This window comes from Ctenopharyngodon idella, chromosome 3 (genome assembly GCF_019924925.1).
Source record: "Ctenopharyngodon idella isolate HZGC_01 chromosome 3, HZGC01, whole genome shotgun sequence".
Taxonomy (NCBI): domain Eukaryota; kingdom Metazoa; phylum Chordata; class Actinopteri; order Cypriniformes; family Xenocyprididae; genus Ctenopharyngodon; species Ctenopharyngodon idella.
This window is the reverse complement of record NC_067222.1, coordinates 37,401,582-37,420,528: the sequence shown is the minus strand read 5'-3', so window position 1 is coordinate 37,420,528 and position 18,947 is coordinate 37,401,582. Positions and strand designations below refer to the sequence as shown.

At 36.0% G+C, this 18,947-nt stretch overlaps 4 protein-coding genes across 5 annotated transcripts in view; 2 read left to right on the top strand and 2 right to left on the bottom strand.

Moving 5' to 3' along the window:
• Positions 1–18,947, bottom strand: part of nsmce1 (NSE1 homolog, SMC5-SMC6 complex component) — a 135,014-nt gene that overhangs the window by 112,691 nt on the left and 3,376 nt on the right. The gene's annotated exons all lie outside the window — the stretch shown is intronic.
• rmi2 (RecQ mediated genome instability 2) lies at positions 6,727–11,169 on the top strand. Its single transcript, XM_051887743.1, has 2 exons — positions 6,727–7,093; positions 10,726–11,169. The coding sequence occupies exons 1-2, from the start codon at positions 6,796–6,798 to the stop codon at positions 10,875–10,877; spliced, it is 450 nt and encodes a 149-aa protein (XP_051743703.1). The 5' UTR covers positions 6,727–6,795; the 3' UTR covers positions 10,878–11,169.
• On the bottom strand, positions 10,976–14,349 carry litaf (lipopolysaccharide-induced TNF factor). The gene is made up of 4 exons (XM_051887741.1): positions 14,083–14,349; positions 13,611–13,841; positions 11,549–11,705; positions 10,976–11,457 (listed from the first exon to the last, which is right to left on the bottom strand). The coding sequence occupies exons 2-4, from the start codon at positions 13,825–13,827 to the stop codon at positions 11,349–11,351; spliced, it is 483 nt and encodes a 160-aa protein (XP_051743701.1). The 5' UTR covers positions 13,828–13,841; positions 14,083–14,349; the 3' UTR covers positions 10,976–11,348.
• On the top strand, positions 11,715–18,619 carry snn (stannin). 2 transcript variants are annotated; one of them, XM_051887745.1, is made up of 2 exons: positions 11,715–13,470; positions 16,958–18,619. In XM_051887745.1, exon 2 carries the CDS (start codon positions 17,056–17,058, stop codon positions 17,317–17,319), a length of 264 nt encoding a protein of 87 aa, XP_051743705.1. In that variant the 5' UTR covers positions 11,715–13,470; positions 16,958–17,055; the 3' UTR covers positions 17,320–18,619. The 2 variants fall into 2 exon arrangements, with proteins under 2 accessions (XP_051743705.1, XP_051743704.1); XM_051887744.1 differs by lacking the exon at positions 11,715–13,470 and adding an exon at positions 15,401–15,666.

Genomic DNA, 18,947 nt, shown 5'->3' with positions numbered 1-18,947 from the left:
TGTACTTCTCACAAAACTTTTGGAGTAAATTCAACCAGGTACACTACATATGAACATCATACACAGTTGAGCTACACTGTAAAACAAGATTGGTTGAAATTGTAAATAAAACTTGGAGCACATTTAATCAAAATTTTACATTTATTTCAATGTGAAACTTGCCATTTACTTGTAATTATTTGTGAAATTTACTAGCAATGTCTGAGTGTAAACTGTTCCAAAGTAAATCCTACACCAGTTTTCAGTAAACACAGACTAACCTTGTATTATTTTAAATGCCTTGTTTTAAACAGAATGATTTACGCAAGTTCTTGAAAACCTTCTTGAAATCGATGCGTGAACGAAACACACCAAAACCACAACTGAAAAAGCTGTTTAAAGCAATCATTTTGCCCACAGTAGCCAAGAGAGCAAGTATGCCATCTTTATCTCAGATTTTTTTTTAATATATTCTCATCTTTTTACAATTAAGCAATATCACACTCCCATTCACGATGTTGTCCTGAATACTGCATCAGATGGCTGCAGATATTCAGCACTACAGGATGATTGCGAGTGTGACATTGCTCGATAAACACCAGTTAACATCCACCTTGTTTTTCAATGTGAAAGTCATCTATTTTCTGTGAATGTGCGAGACTTCAGATTTATAAGCTGCTATAGGTAAGTAACTAGAAGAATAACAAAGTGCAGTAAACGGTAAAACCATTTACTCCACAAACCAGTGTAATCGATTATGTGATTGAAACCAGTTTATGATTACAATAATAAGATCAAATAAAATTATAACAAACATTAGTTTGCATTATCATAACAGACTGTTTTTGATCGGCTAAAACAGCTGGAAGACTCGCACATTCAAGTTACAAAATGTGCCCGCTCTTATGTTAAAAATAAGGTGGATAGAGTATAGAAGCTTATTTCTGCCAAGGAATACAAAAATAGAAAAGGTAATTGTGCTTTTTATATCACAATTGTGACTTTTTTCTCGCAGCTGCGAGTTTATACCTCACAATTCTGACTTTTTTTCTCAGAATTGTGAGATTTAAACTAAACAAAATTGTGAGATAAAAAGTAACAACATTGCAACAATTACCTTTTCTATTTTTGTATTCCGTGGCGGAAATAAGCTTCCATAATAGAGTAACTTTTAACCACAAAATTTCCTAAATCATATATTCACTTGTCTTTCAAGCGGGTACCTGTTCCAAGGACATGATCACTAGTGTTATCATCAACGATGACGCCTTCCCCTTTGGATATGATGAGTCGCAGTTCAGGTACTGTCTGAGTACTGATGTAGTGAGGGACAACCTTGCTAGCCTGTGTGAAAAAATTGAGGATAGCGCCTTCCAGAGAGTCATTCTGGACAAACTCAATGAGGTAATATGACATATATTAAGATCTGATCAAATCTTCCAGGATAACCAGGACAGTTTTGATGTAGATGTGTTGCTCTTGTTCATCAGATACTTCCAAACGGCCTTTCAGAGGATCAGGTCCAGTTGCTGAAGTCAGTGTCCAGGAACGCAACAGCAGATGAAATAAGCAAATGGAACATCACTAAAACCGACACACTGGCTGCACTGATGAATGCCAACGATGGCGAATGGTCCTCTGCACAGGTGCAGATTTTGACATGAATATTATGGTGAATCTTACTTATTTTACAGATGCCAACTATTTGGTTTTGTGTTAATATATTAATTTATCTTTCAGAGCAAACAAATCATTACCAAATATTTAAGCGCTAACAATAACCTGACCGCCACTGAGCTGACTATAGTGAAAGGACCAAATCTCTGCTCTCTGAATAACAGCACATTGTCAACAATCTTGCCTGAAAGCATACGGTAAAGACTTAAACCAGATGTAGTACTCTGAAATGTTTATTATTGGTGTTTTATACACACACACACACACACACACACACACACTATTGTTCAAAAGTTTGAGGTTGGTAAGATTTTTTCATGTTTTTGAAAGAAGTCTCACATGCATTTATTTGATCAAAAATATAGTAAACACAGTGTTATTGTGAAATATTATTACAATTTTAAATAACTGTTTGCTATTTTTGAATATATTTTAAGATGTCATTTATTCCTGTGATCAAAGCTGAATTTTCAGCATCATTACTCCAGTTTTTAGTCACATGATCCTTCAGAAATCATTCTGATATGATGATTTGATGCTCTCAAGAAACATGTATTATTATTATTGAAAAAAATATGTTGATAACAGCTGATTTTTTTGTTGCATTTTTCAGGATCGTTTGTTGAATAGAAGAAAAACAGAATTTCTTTTTCAAAATAGAAATCTATTAAAAAATTAAAAAAGTCTTTACTGTCACTTTTGATGAATTTAATGCATCCTTGCAGAATAAAAGTATTCTTATTTCTTTTTTTTTTTTCTTTTTTTTTAAATCTCACTGACCCCAAACTTTTGAAAATTATGGTGTAAACATATTTCCTGACAATACATGCTGTTATACAGTCAAACCAAAATTTATTCAGACACCTTGAACATTTCATTAATTATCTCAGTTTATTCACTATAGTTTAAAAAAAAATGGTAATAAAATATGACAAGATCTCAGAGTTAAACTGTGTCAGAAAAAAATTATCTTAATTATGTCAGATAACACTTAAGCAAAACATGGTCAGGTCAAAGTGTCTGAATAATTTTTGGTTCCAAATTTTTATCAGTTTTACTGGTAGTCCACTGTATGAAGAATTTTTGGGTATAATATGTCACAGTTTACTTTATTTTGCTATCCTCACTTACATAAATGAACTATAGTGTCCTGCACCCACTAGTAAAAATATATCAAAAATGTCTTGACTGTATATCTGCATTGCATTTAAATGCTTAATCACAAGATTTCTCTATATTATCCTCAATAACAGGGATACCGATGCTTTGAATGTGTCAAAATGTTCATCTGACAACAAGAAGGCACTCTTCACCATCGCTAACAAAGCATTTCCCTTGCCATCTGTCAGAGCCCTGAGTGACGTTCTGTCAGCTTACCAGCTCATTGAACCCTATCTTGGTATGGGAGCACTTCATTTGTCAATTCAAGCCCACCGAATACACATTCACCTCGACGTATAATTCAGAATGATGTCACTTTTAACAACACCAGCTCTGGTTTGCATACAGATTGACAAATAATTAGTTCACATTTATTGTTTATTGTTTTTTTGTAGGAGGTGCAGATCTAAATTACATTAGGAATCTGTCATTATATAATGTCAGCATGAGCCTGGCCACTTTCATAAGTCTGGATCCAAGCGTGATTGCGGTGAGCAAAGAAAAGCATTTTATATTTTGTTATTTCTTCCTCTGTGTTTTTATAATGTATACACTTTTTAATTTTCATGTTTAACTTGACATCACAACGTCCACTTGTTTTATGTTACAGAGCCTCACTGTGCAGGATGTCGTGGGTCTTCTTGGTAGCAATTTGCAGGATCTGAAAACATTTGAAAATGAGACGGTCGTGCGGACCTGGCTCTCACTGCAGCCTCAATCAGAACTGGATAAACTGAGTCTCAATCTGTCTGGAGGAAAAGCAGACTCAACAACTGCTGTCCCGACAACTAACCCGACTGTGAAGGCTACGGTTGCTACCAATGCAGCCGCTCCAGGTGAGGTGTCCTGCACACTGTAACAGCCTTAAACCCTGCCATCATTTACTCACCCTCATGTCGCTCCAAACCTAGTCTTTCGTTCATCTTCGGAACACGAAGATATTTTTAATGAAATCTGAGAGATTTCTGTCCCTCCAGACGGAAGTATGTGAATAAAAGTCTAAATTAAATCTGTCCATCATATAAAGCAATGTCTTTATGAACGTTTTGAAGTGTCAGAGTTTTGGATGAATAGCCTTACAATGGAGGGACAGAAATCTTTCAGATTTCATTAAAATATCTTCATTTATGTTCCAAAGATGAACAAAAGTCTTGTTTTTTTGGAATGACATGAGGGTGAGTAATTGATGACACAGTTTTCATTTTTGGGTGAACTGTCTCTTTAAGTTTTAAATGCTTAAAATGCTGAAGTCTATTAGAAATCATAACCTTTTGTTGTTGTTTTTCAAGGAATTGGATGCAGTGGATGGTCAGTTTCACTCGGCATACTTGTGCTCATTTTTACCATCATCAAAGTGGAGATTATATAGCGGTACTGACCCCAAATCAGCCACACAGTAATTTTACCAAATAATGTATCTGTGAGACTCTCCAGTACACAAAATATAATATATAGAATTATTACAATCTAATTAATCTGTCTGTAATCACATATTTTCTTTGTTTGACATTTGTCTAATTCTGTCATTCATCCTATTCATAATTATCATATATATATATATATATATATACTGTAATTGACATATGGAAAGAGTAATTTATACTAATAGTCAAAGCAAGGAATGTACAGTATTTTGATTGATATACTTGTACAACTGTCTTAAACAATAAAGCTTCTATATTTAAGTGTTTCAGATCTTTAGAATCGTTAAATGAATGCATTGAGCTTTTCTTTGTTTTAATATGACAAAAAAAAATAAATATGTAAATGTTCTATGACTGGTACCTGTTTATTTATGATAATGGTCAAACCTGATTATGTAAAATGTAGTCATGTAGAAATCAATAAACGGTACTCTATGATGAACAAAATTACAGCTATTTGGTTTTATTCTTCCTTTGCAAGTTTTTACAGAAGATTGTAATGAACCACTTAATCAGAATCTATAGGTATCTTCATTTCTAACATTAAAATCTAGATGAAATTAAAATATTTGATTCAGTATTTTAAATATTGAATATAGATAGAGTGCTGGGAACTGATAACATGTAATCTGGATTACAGAATCAGATTCCAAAAATTAAGTACTTGTTATAGATTGATTATGAGTATTTTAAAACATAATATAGACTACAGTTACTTTTCTATTGATTACATGTTATTCTCACAATGGCAGTAAATTATTCATAATTCATTGATTCTACTTCTTCTTTTCTATCTTTTAAATGTTCCTTTGTACAAAAGTCTACTGCTCATAGTTATATACATTCAGAAGCTCTTCCAGGTTTGTGGAATCGCACACACAGACCAGCCACTAGTCACGTGACCATCACTAAAAAACTGAGACCCACACAGCAGTTGATCACTGGATTTACAGATGTCATTTCACTTTTAACAAATGTTTTCTCAACACTGCATATCTAATCAGCTCAACACATTAATTGTTTTTTGAATTATCAGAGTTATTTAACCATGTATTACTGTCTCTGTACATTGAAATGTACAAATTCACGTCATTTCATATTTACATGCAATGAAGGCATTCCCCAATTTTTTTGCCAGCTGAACCTCTTTGACCTAATATTTTTACTTGAAGTAAGCACTTAGATTTTAAGTTAAAGGGTTAGTTCACCCAAAAATGAAAATTCTGTCATTTATTACTCACACTCATGTCGTTCCACACCTGTAAGACCTTCGTTCATCTTCAGAACACAAATTAAGATATTTTTGATGAAATCTGATGGCTCCGTGAGGCCTACATAGGGAGCAATGACATTTCCTCTCTCAAGATCCATTAATGTACTAAAAACATATTTAAATCAGTTCATGTGAGTACAGTGGTTCAGTATTAATATTATAAAGCGAAGAGAATATTTTTGGTGCGCCAAAAAAAAAAAAAAAATAACGACTTATTTAGTGATGGCCGACTTCAAAACACTGCTTCAGGAAGATTCGGAGCATAATGAATCAGCGTGTCGAATCATGATTCGGATCGCGTGTCAAACCGCCAAACTGCTGAAATCACGTGACTTTGGCGCTCCGAACTGCGGATTCGACACAAAAGATTCATAATGCTCCGAAGCTTCCTGAAGCAGTGTTTTGAAGTCGGCCATCACTAAATAAGTCGTTATTTTTTTTTTTTTTTGGCGCACCAAAAATATTCTCGTCGCTTTATAATATTAATATTGAACCACTGTACTCACATGAACTGATTTAAATATGTTTTTAGTACCTTTATGGATCTTGAGAGAGGAAATGTCATTGCTCACTATGTAGGCCTCACGGAGCCATCGGATTTCAACAAAAATATCTTAATTTGCGTTCCGAAGATCAACGAAGGTCTTACGGGTGTAAAACGGCACGAGGGTGAGTAATAAATGACATTATTTTCATTTTTGGGTGAACTAACCCTTTAATAGGTTAGGTCAATAGTAAAATTAAGTCAATAATAATAAATAATAAAATAAAATTCACGGTTCTCTGATGTCAGTTAATGGTCAGATGCATGTAAACATAAAATATTTAATCTTTTTTAGTAAGTGTTTTATTTTGATTATTAAAATTATATTCATTTTTAATGGTTATGATTTAATAAATACATTTTCATTAAACTCATGAACCCCCTACAGTTCCAAACCCTGGCGTAATGTAATATTTAATACACTTCATGTTGTTGATAACAAAGAATGGAATATATTTTCTTTCTCGTTGTATTTTTATATCAACATGGTACAAGATTATCCTGATCAAATCAATAACGAATTAGGTCAAAGTAATCAAAAAGTAGTCCGATTTTATATTACTTTCAATGTGTAATGTAATATGGGCTACGTAACTTTAAAATAAAAATCAATAACCGATCTGTTCCACTGTATTATATAAAATACTCTGAGCCTTTATTTTGAAACAAAGTCGTCACGTCCGGTTCGTTCATTTCACAAATGAAAAAATAGCGCGATATATGCAGCAGCACAGAAGATGATGGGAACAAGCTTTCTGTCTTCAGAAAAAACTCGAAGTCCTCCAGTGAAAGTGTTATCCAGCCAGCTGCGTGAAGGGAAAGAGTGCCACACATCAACCGGAAGACCAGAGTATGTTATTAACCGACTGGGACCCGGCGAACAGAGCACGTTACAGGTGTCAGTGGTCTGGATGCAGGGGACAGTGCTGGAGGTGCACACCGATCACAACACGGTGCTCATCCTGGACGAGACCGGGAACTTTCTCGTCAGCGGCGTCAACAGCGTGCCGAAAGGAAAACCCTGCCTGAGTCCAGGTCAGTCGCTTTTCAAATGTTTTCAAGACAGCTTCTATAATATTTAGTTAGGCTTTCTGAGGACAACATTTCTTTCTGATGTTAAACACATCTTCTCACTGGACCTTCTTAATACTGGCGAAAGGGAAGATATACCTTATCCTCCTGACTAGCAGAAAATAAAAGTTTTGTGAATTTAGTTTTTTTTTATGTCATTACATTGTTTAGAGCATAAGAAAAAAATGGAAATTTTTTTTTGAAAAATGATATTTTATTTATATGTTATGCTATGTCCTCTGTAGTGGACACCAGGACTCAGTTTTTTTACTTTTATTTTTAATTATTTTAATTTACAAGGATAACAATGAAAACAAAACAAACAACAATATTAACAGAGCGGGAGGAAAGAAAATATACATGTATGCACAGCAAATGTATGCTACACAGCTGTATACTTATACATACATATCAGTGCTTATTCCTAAATATCAATGAACATATACATACACGCCCATATACATATAAATACATATACACACACACATGTACCCCCCAAAAAAAGGCAAACAATTGAGGTTAACCATTCCTGTAACAATTACTGTTTACTTAGCTGAGGATGTCTTTACGTTCTTTATATTTCAACCACTTTTCCCAGTCAAACTTGAAAGCACTTTTTTTTCATCTTTAAAATATATGTAAGTTCTTCCATAACCAGGATTTCTTCAATAATTCCAAACCATTGTTTCCAATTCAAAGTAGCATCTTTAAGCCAATTCCTAGTTATAGTTTTTTTTACAAACCACAAGAAGAATCTTACATAAATATCGATCACTTTTAGCTACTATGCCTTTAATATTTCCCATAAGTAAAAACAAAGAGGTTCTAGGTATTTTATATCCAAACACTTCAGACATAACTACCTGCACATCATCCCAAAAAGACTGAATTTTCTCACAACTCCAAAAGATGTGTGTACGATCCGCTTCTAACTGTCCACACTGTCTCTAGCAAGTCTGCTGCCTGGAGACTTGTTTGCTTTTGATCTTAGGTGTTACGAAGAAGCGGATAAGGCACTTCCAGCAAAACTCTTTCCATATTTGTGAACTGGTAGTAGTTTGGTGTATTAACCACATGTCGTACCAGGACTCAGTTTTTAAAAAATAAAATAAGACATGAATAGACATGAACATTTTTAATATTTAATTTTTAAATCACCAAACAATTTTTAGGTTTCAGGATTTTTTATACCAAACTTTGCATAAAGATGATTCTCAACTATGTTATGAAAGATATAACAGAATGATTTGATATACCATTTTGCTTTATGCAATATGTGTGTAAAATGGCCATAAATGTGTTTTTTTTTTTTTTTCATTATATACAATGTATCTATACACTGCATATTAATGTGTTCTTGGAGCAATATTTAATGAAAATAGAAGTGTAATAATGGAAGAAATAATTGGCAAGATTTTAATAATATCATCTAATATTTCATAGGAATATTGATATATATAATTTCTTTCCCTATATTCACTTGTTGTGTCTCCCAAAATGCCTGATAAACATGCTTTAAATCCTGGTGTGCTCTACAGTGGACATGTGTGAAATCGATTTCCTGTTTCGTAACAGAAAGTCATATTTTGATTTGAAACCCCATAACATTTTCCTGAGATGTTGATTTATGACAAACAATTTGAAAATTAGTCAGATGTAAATTATAATAACAAAATATTATATTTCCATAAGGGTGTTACATTTGTTCAATAAATTAATGTCAGCCATTTTCAAAGACCAAGGAAAGGGAGTGATCATGGTGAAACCTCTAAACTTTTGTATGTCTGAAAAGCCCTGAATGTGCTCTTTACAGGACATCCAGACTTAAAACTGTGACATGTCTCAGAGAAATTCGCTAAGTCCTCTACAGAGGACAAAACTCCAAAGCTGGTAGTCAGGAGGATATATATACTTTTAGACTTTTAGATACACTATATTGTCAAAAGTATTGGGACACCCCAATTCAGGTGTGTTGAATTCAGGTGTTCCAATCACTTTCATGGCCACAGGTGTATAAAATCAAGCACCTAGGCATGCAGACTGCTTCTACAAACATTTGTGAAAGAATGGGTCGCTCTCAGGAGCTCAGTGAATTCAAGCGTGGTACCATGATAGGTTGCCACCTGTGCAATAAGTCCATTAGTGAAATTTACTAAATATACTAAATATTCCACGGTCAACTGCTAGTGGTATCATAACAAAGTGGAAGCATTTGGGAACAACAGCAACTCAGCCACGAAGTGGTAGGCCACGTAAAATCACAGAGTGGGGTCAGCGCATGCTGAGGCGCACAGTGCGCAGAAGTCACCAATTTTCTACAGAGTCAATAGCTACAGACCTCCAAACTTCATGTGGCCTTCAGATTAGCTCAAGAACAGTGCGTAGAGAGCTTCATGGAATGGGTTTCCATGGCCGAGCAGCTGCATCCAAGCCTTACATCAAGTGCAATGCAAAGCATCGGATGCAGCGGTGTAGAGCACGGCGTCACTGGACTCTAGAGCAGTGGAGACGTGTTCTCTGGAGTGATGAATCACACTTCTCTGTCTGGTAATCTGATGGACGAGTCTGGGTTTGCCGGTTGCCAGGAGAACAGTACTTGCCTGACTGCATTGTGCAAAGTGTAAAGTTTGGTGGAGGGGGATTATGGTGTGGGGTTGTTTTTCAAAGGTTGGGCTTGGACCCTTAGTTCCAGTGAAAGGAACTCTTAATGCTTCAGCATACTAAGACATTTTGGACGATTTCATGCTCCCAACTTTGTGGGAATAGTTTGGGGATGGCCTCTTCCTGTTCCAACATGACTGCGCACCAGTGCACAAAACAAGGTCCATAAAGACATGGATGAGCGAGTTTGGTGTGGAGGAACTTGACTGGCCTGCACAGAGTCCTGACCTCAAGCCGATAGAACACCTTTGGGACAAATTAGAGCATGCCAGGCCTTCTGGTCAACATCACTGCCTGACCTCACAAATGCACTTCTAGAAGAACGGTCAAAAATTCCCATAAACACATTCCTAAACCCTGTGGAAAGCCTTCCCAGAAGAGTTGAGGCTGTTATAGCTGCAAAGGGTGGGCCAACTCCATATTAAACCCTACGGATTAAGAATGGGATGTCATTAAAGTTAATGTGCTCGTAAAGGCAGGCGTCTCAAACTTTTGGCAATATAGTGTATGTACTTATGCACTATTCTGTGTAATTTTATAGTATAAATAGTGTGAGTAGTGTTTTCGCACTGAAAATTCCAAAAAGAAAAAGTGCAAGTGGAAACTTCATGCACGCAACTGTCACAGACTTCCTACGTACTGGAAGGGGCGGGGCCATAAGACTTCAATAACAAAATAACCGTATAAAATTCATACACTAGACGGATGAGTATATAGCGCAGTGTATATCAAGTCATTTGGAACACAATACTGTTAGTGTTCCTCTGTGCGAATTTACATGTCCTGTATGACACGTGAATATTAATTAGTTTACATCAGCGAACACGCCACAAAGAAAATCTTTTCACTATTGAGGTATTTTTATTTTTGCATTTGCATAGAGTTCTCAGGCTATCTTTACAATGGAAACAAAGTGTTTTTTTTTTTCCTTACAGGGAAATACGTCATGGTTATGGGTGTCATCCAGTCTCATAGTCCAGAGCCAGTGTTGCGTGCTGTGAAGATGGCAGATCTTTCTGAAAATGCATTGATTCACCGGAAAAACTGGATCTATGAAGTAGAAGATCTCCAGCAGATTTTGCCCTAAATCTTTTATCACTGATGTGTTTTCTTTGTGCTCTCACAATATTTGCGAAGCAAATTGAGGGAGAAAATAGAACTTACAAGACCTGCACACGACAAGTGTTTTAAGTGAGAAAGCATAAACATTTATTTATATATATTTTTCTGTCAGTTTCATTACAGATAGAACTGAGTATACAGTTTTTCACAGTAATTATATACAAATCACATGTTACAGAGATTTCTTTACAATGGTGATGTATGTTAGTACAATTATATATCAAAAAATAAAAAAAATCAATTTATTTTCAATTAAATTTATAATGAAAAGATGTGTATGTTAAGGTGTGTGTATATATGTATGAATACATGTCTGTGTCAGCGGCCCAGATACTCCAACACCTCTTGCTAAGGAAAGAATTCAGTGTAACTTGTTTTCCTGTATAAATACACAATAGGTGTCTTTCACAACTCCTTCATATGTTATGGAACTTCTTCAGATTCTCCTGTAGAATCCTAAAACGCTGCTGCAGTTCGGACAGTGGTGTATCACATCCTTCAGGTTGTCAACACAGAAAGGAATCAGGCAGCAGCCGTAGATACAACTATAACACAAGAGACATGTGTCCTTGGGTAGTGTCCTTGTGCTGAAGAAGAAAACGACTGTAAAACTGGATATTATGCCATGCATCTTACCCAAAAATGGCCAGGCCCGCACAAGAGAGCCAGACTAATGCTCCTGATGTATACTCCAGACGGGTTATCACGTTCTGTATGCATACCGGACAGTGTGCCTGCACTGGAGCACTCCCGAACACCAGACCAGGCTGAACGTACACGGTCTGAACCGATACTAAAGGACAGTAACAAGAATGCTTAGAAATACTGTGCTGTGTATGTTTATTATTATTCAAAGTAAAAGATTTCTTATACACAAGGCAGCATTTTCAGTTTTCGGATGCAGCCATGATCAGTAACTGTCAGCCATTTTCACTAGCCTTACATTTACTGATCATGGCTGCATCCGAAAACTGAAAATGCTGCCTTCGGAGGACACATTCCAAGGCATCGAGGCATGTTCGAATCAAATGTTAGCTTCACTTCCTGTCTCATGAGATACCTTCATCTGATCAGCATAGATTTATCCTTGATGATATCCCACAATCCTGTGCTTTCCATTCTGTGACAGCTGAGCTAAAAAATAAGCAAGGCGTCTAAAAGTGGTCAGTTTGTGTGTAAATATACATTTTTGACCAGCTGTTTCCACTTCTGATGTCATTTCTAGCAAGAAACTACTATTGTAGTGTAAATATTTGTTTAGTTTTCACCAAAGCTTGCGCTATTTTGCTGTAGAAGCTTTCGGACGCAGCTCATGTCTGTGTTTTTATCGGTTTTAACTCTGTTAGGAAAATGTTTAATGAAACATATTTGTGTAAAAAAAAAAAAAAAAAAAACATTTTAAATATAATTGTATAAAAGAAAATAAATTAAAGTATGATTATTTAAAAATTGTTTTTATTGAAATATTTGCAAGATTTTTTAATTGAAATAAATTATAAATAAAAATGATAAATATTACAAATCTCAGTTGGTATTCCAGAAAGCAAGGTTAACTTGCCGTCACATGTACCCTGAACTCTCGGTTGATTAACCCAAACCTTGCTTATTCAAGGTATTCAGGTTCCAAAACAGAGGTCTGGAGTAAGTTCAGTCAACCCAGAGTATGAAACTCAGAGTTAACAGTGACCACACAAAGACATTCTCAATCTCAACTGATCGCCGAATCCAGGAGTCACCATGAAAACAGACACTTAGAAGAAGGCTGTGTCTGAAATCGCCCCTTACACCCTTAAATAGGGCACTATTTGAAAGGAAAAGCCATTTGTAGTGGTGTAGTGGAAACCATAGTGGACATTATCGAGTGCACTCATTTAATCCCACAATGCACCCCAGTAACAAGTGTTATGCTCAACTGCTAAAGAATACCCATAATGCACTGTGAGGGTCATGAATCCCTGTGTCTTGCCAGAAGATGGCGCCCGCAGATGAATCATCTATCCATCCATTTTACAAACCACTATAAATTCCTTTTGAATTAATTATTACATTGGGATTTGTACATAGTTTGAAATAATTATTAAACAGCAAGCACAAACTATGCAAAAGCGGCACAATCACTCCCTCTAGTGGACTAATGTAGGGAATAGTGAATAAGGGTATAGGAGGCGATTTTGAACACAGCTGCAGTGTGCAATACTTCTTTCTTCTTCTTTTGTTTAATGGCTATTTACATTCTTAATACATATCGCCACCTACAGGGCAGTTGTGCAATAATTTAAGAAAGTAAGTTCTGGCTACCTGAAAAGTTCCCTAAGGATTTGGAATGGAAAGTTGAGGTTATCAGCCTGCTCTGAGTAAACTTACCCAGCTAAGTCACACAACCTGGAAGTTTTCTGGAATACCCCCTGAACTAGTTGCAGATAGTAAAAAAAATCCTAAATAAGACAGTGTTTAACTGGAAAATCCAGAAACAACCAACTTCTGTTTCTAACTGGTCCGAGTTGGCTTATGTGGTTCATCAACAGAACTACCAGTCGCTGGGGGCAGAAGTCAACCAGGTTAGATCTGTCTTAAGATATTATTCTTACCTTTTGAGTGATGTATACAACCTTTTTCTTGTTAATACTTGTTTTCTCTGAGTTTATAATTGTGTGGTCTGATAAAGTCATGATGAAAATAAAAGTGTAAAGGCCATTACCAACAGGACTGGTGACAGGTTGACCTTGTTGGGGTGGTGGTGGTGGATACGCCTGGCCGTAGGCTTGTGTTGGATATGGAGGCACAGATCCCTTCATATCAGCTGGAGCATAGAGCCCTGGTGGGTTCTGTGGGTTTGATCCCATTGCCTCCTCATATGATGGAGGAGGCGGGTGTCCCACAAGTGTTGCTGTCTCCATTGGGGGTGCACTTGCCATCGCCTTGACTGGTGCTTCAAATTCATGACAACAAAAGCTTTTTAGTAAATACAACAGTGAGTTATTGTAACGTGACGTTATTCATAGCATTGCATAATTCCCGATGGATCCGCACTTCACTTTTCTGAGAAAACGTGTAATCTACAAAACTAAAATACATGTAAGCTAAAACTTCTCAGAGCTGTAACCTCAGAACGATAAAGCGACGATCGTTTAAAAGAACAAAACACTTACACGAAAGGAATGAACACTTACTGTTTGTTTCGTTTTCTTGTGAACAGACTCGCGAACGATAAGCAAAGCGTTTCCTGTTTCTTAGTTATGTTACGCATTTACTGTATTTCCGCAAACCGATGGGTGGGCTGAACCGTGTTCAAATATTCTCAGACGAACACTGGAAAGTGTCGATCATGTGTGCTCTACGAAGTCAATATGCATACATATAGTATAGGTGAAGACAAGCAGCAATTGAGGATTTTTACAAAGACAAAACAGATGTTTCGACGTTCCCTCAAGTTCCGTGTTTGGTCACATGAGTTACAGGCAGCGAGTCCCTCGTGAGACTGTCAGTGTTAACTCAGTCCAGTATAACTACTTTATTTTATGTGTTCTCGTATATATCTTTAGCTTGGGGGGAAATATATCACCTACTCTTGGTTTAACGCCTTTGATAAGAATGATATAACTTTTGGTTTGGATAGCATTCTTTCAATTATTTCTATTATTTATCCATTTACATATTTATTTGTATTTGGATAAATATATCAATGTATAAAGTATTAGTAGTACATAATGATAAAAAAATATTAGATAAAACATATAAAAAGTACATCTACCTCCTTTCTTTGAAAGACGTGAAATAAAAAAAGTAAAACATTTAGCATATAATTATATTTGTAGGTAATGTAAGTATATATGGGGTGTCTCTCTATGTGGTGTGTTTTGCTTTTTCTATTATTATCTTAAATTAAATTCAAAATTGCTTTATTGGCATGACTGTAAATAGTACAATATTGCCAAAGCTTGGAATACACACGCACACACACACACACACACACACACACACACACACACACATATATATATATATATATATATATATATATGTGTGTGTGTGTGTGTGTGTGTGCGTGTATATATATATATATATTTATATATATATATATATATATATATATATATATATATAATAAAAAAATCAATATAATAGAAGAAAATATTATCAAATATTATAACATAACTTAAACTTAAATTAACAGTGTAACAAATTAGAACATGTCTGAACATTTGCCACATATATACACGCATACACATACTATTTTTATCTTACTCTCCCAAAGAACTTAGAAAGAAAGTGCATATTATTCTAAATTATTCCAGCAGAAGAGAGAAGATTAAAACATTCATGTGCATGTCTGTAGGTGGGAAGGTATAGAAATGTTTCATATTCACAAATAAATGAAATACATAGTCTCTTTCCATTTATCTGTGAATGCAAAACGAATATCACCCCCATAGGAAGACCTTCTGTATTACATCTGCCTGTCTGAGCACCATTCCTTTTATTTGATTGGATATTAGCCTTTTTGCAGCCGTGATATCATTTCCTGTACAGTGACAAGCTGCATGTATTTATTTATTTATATATCTGCTCGGGCTGGAAATGTAAGCGACTGGTTTTAGATGTTGCTGTATATAACATAACAGCTGGATCACTGGACGCGGATCGATTGTTTATGCAGCTGTCAGCGCGCACGAGCGTGAACTGTCGTGAATGCGCGCAATGGTTCGCAAAACGTACATAAGCGTTATTCTATGATAAAAATCGGCCTAGTTTTGGTAAGCTTGACTTTAAATTACCTTCTTTTCTTCTATTTATATCACTAATTGTACTCGAAAAAGCTGTGTATTCTGTTTAGATCGCATAAAAATCGCTGTTTTGTGGCAATTATATATTTTTCTGTTCAAAAGCACTGTTTGGGGGGGACGGATGCAGCCATACTTGCTGCTGTCGTTTTTGTAGATAGTTAGCTCTGTGCTGCATGAATGTTGTTACGTGTTTCAGTTAGTGCCACCGGAAAGTCCTCGTGCCACTCGGATGAATTCAAGCACGAGCTCATTTAACACTCTGGCGCGTGGGCGAAATGGAAAATCTTCGCCAAGATGCTCATAGCAAATGCGTTGCGTAACCTGTGGCTTCATGAAGGAACCATGACTTTTAATAACCCGTGACGCTGGTAAAAAGTTGAAATGAAGTTTCTCGAAGGAGAATCAGAACATTTTCAGGAAGTTTCTTGGAATATGATTATTGTACACCGTAAAAAAAAGAAAACTGGCAGCTGTCATTTCCGGTGTTGTGCCGAATTCTGACCCCCTGCGAAATTATTACCCCACTCGTTGAAGTCGCTACCTGATTGCCTAATCTTAACCCCACCCATATCCGAACCCCTCCCCCACACCTACTCCTAAACCAATACTAAGGGGGTAATAATCTGGCAGGGGGGTCAAAATTTGGCACAACACCGGAAAATACAATACAAATGTAAACACATTTACAGAACAGCCAGTAAATGTTACAGCTTAAAACTGTAGTTTATAAAAGATTACATTTTAAACTGGTAAATCCAACAGCCTTTTTCTGACGAATTAACAAGATACTAAAATCTGTTTTATACCTTTAATCGCAAATAGCTTTTACACAAGCTGAGATAAACACTTATTACAGAAGTTGCACAGTTGTATTGTCATAACCCAAATTACACTAAAATAATGCAATAAACATTTATTTAGCATCATTAGAGGTAACAAAACATTAATATACACTCAATTGATAAAAAAAAATCTAAGAAGAAACATTATTAAAATGATTAAACAATATAAAAAAAACGGAATTATGGGAATGTCAGTTTACGGCCTTTCAATGCAAATTATAAGATGATTTGTTCTTTTTTACGAACAAAAAATGGCGCATTTAGCAGTACTGGACTGTAAAATTATACAAGTGTCACCCCATATGTAGTAAGGGAGCCTACTGTTAACCAGGTTTTTTTCTGTAGCATTTTTACAATATTTTTTTTATTTTTACAGTGTTGAATCATCCTGAGTTTGTCAGTCTTCTTTTGTCTTTCAGATGTAGGAGGAGCGGTCAGCCAAACCTACACGAACCCTGCAGAACTGCCTCTGGTGGACTTGTGAAGGCCGGCAGCTGAATTTCCCTCGACTGTCAGGATGTCCATCATGGATCATAGCCCCACCACCGGGGTCGTCACCATTATTGTAATACTCATTGCCGTTGCCGCACTGGGGGCTTTAATTCTTGGTTGTTGGTGCTATTTGCGGCTGCAGCGCATCAGTCAGTCTGAAGATGAGGAAAGCATCGTCGGAGAAGGTGAAACCAAGGAGCCCTTCCTGCTGGTCCAGTATTCGGCCAGAGGCCCACGGGTGGAGCACAAGACCAAGCTCACTCCTAACGGCAACGAGAGCCACACCTAATTCTGCCTTCGCAATGCATACAATGTAGTGGGGCGTCCGTCAGATATCTCCCTTACAATATCACTCAACACTGAAATGAATCCACTCTGCATTTTAAACAAGGTGATAAATGAAGGCGAACCTAGTGCATGCAGTTGTCTAGTTGCTTTGACTGTTGATTTTTTTTCGGCCATTTTGTGGTGGTAGAGCCCTGTTATAATGTGAAATCGATGACTGTAAGCGTTTTGTGCAATGCTGTTTGTTTGTAAAGTTGTAGCTGAGTTCTGAAGCTAAATCAAGACTCATTCTGTTTATTTGGTTGTATTTTTACTTTACTGTTTCATCCAGAGCTGGCTCTGGTATTAAGAAATTCAGCACACATTTCAATGGACTGATGTCAAAGCTTTTGAGGCTTTTTATCCAATTCATTCCTTTTTTTTTCAGGAAGATATTTCAGAATTCCCATAGAAATGCTTTATTGAATTGCAATACAAAAAGGAACATTTTCATTACAAAGAAGCACTTCAGGATACCATAACTTGCCAAATTATGTAAACTAGCTTTTATAAGCTCTTACATTATGTTCATGGGATCATGATTTCATTAGCACTTTTTATCTTTCATGTGGTGTACAAGTGATTTTATATCAGCTGGTTCCGGTCTAAAACTGCTAGGAAACCACTAAAAACAACGAAAGCCAATGAGTGAGGTCTTTTTTATTCTTGTTGAATACTGTTGTGGCCTCTGAGGCGTTCGTTTTTTTGTGGTTGAGCACATTTCTACATAGCGAGAGGTCATTTGAAAGTGTAAATATCATTTTTATAGATGGCTGGATGCACAGCTGGATACTGAAAAGTCATTGTCTTAAGTTTTTAACCTGTTTCTTCACAGTATTATTTAATTCCACATATTTTTGTGATAACGTGATGTTTGCTGTTTGTACATGCGAGATGAAAGAGAGAAATGATTTATTTTTATACAATATTCATGCAAATGTCAGTCAGGCATTTAGAGAGAAAGATGAAGCCTGAAAAAGCAGCTAATATGATTTAATTGATGTTACTAATTACAAATCTTTAGGGTTCTGTCACACATTTGAAGTCGACAGATTTTTTTCTGAATTATGTGCTGTTCAATATACAGGAAAAGAAAAACAAGGAGGACAGTACATGCATGTTCATTTAATCTGCATATTTGAGGAAAAAAAAGCTACTTTTTAATCAGTTAAGCGCTCAGTATATTGCTTATGTCACTCCAGCCAGTGTATCTGTCCAGTGTTTGACTGTACTGAACAATAAAACCTCCTCTGTTACTAGGGAAATGTTTGCTCATGAGTTTTGTGTGTATTTAACTCCAGTTCTTTTCTCTTGTAATACTGTGCTTGAGTGATAAGCATTTATGGAGGGTTTTCTTTTAACATCATAAGTGAACTTTCTTAGTTTTAGGGTATGGAATATATTAATCATATTGGTTTGTGTTGTAAACAGTTCCTGTTTATGGTGCAAAACCAACAAAAGATGTCTGATGATGACCTGCTTAATGCACCCATTTAGAACTAATGCAAAGTTCATTAAACTGGATACACTTCACAATTATCAGATTTGCCACAAAGATCAGACACCACAGAAAGATGTATGGTATAATATGTA

Excerpts from the sequence above, each read along its gene's own strand:
- rmi2 (XM_051887743.1), top strand. The coding sequence starts at position 6,796 with ATGATGGGAACAAGCTTTCTGTCTTCAGAAAAAACTCGAAGTCCTCCA. Across the intron at positions 7,094-10,725 it reads AAAACCCTGCCTGAGTCCAG|GGAAATACGTCATGGTTATG; the intron begins GTCAGTCGCTTT and ends TTTTCCTTACAG.
- litaf (XM_051887741.1), bottom strand. The coding sequence starts at position 13,827 with ATGGCAAGTGCACCCCCAATGGAGACAGCAACACTTGTGGGACACCCG. Across the intron at positions 11,706-13,610 it reads ACCTGTCACCAGTCCTGTTG|TATCGGTTCAGACCGTGTAC; the intron begins GTAATGGCCTTT and ends ACTGTCCTTTAG. Across the intron at positions 11,458-11,548 it reads GCGGGCCTGGCCATTTTTGG|TTGTATCTACGGCTGCTGCC; the intron begins GTAAGATGCATG and ends CTTGTGTTATAG.
- snn (XM_051887745.1), top strand. The coding sequence starts at position 17,056 with ATGTCCATCATGGATCATAGCCCCACCACCGGGGTCGTCACCATTATT.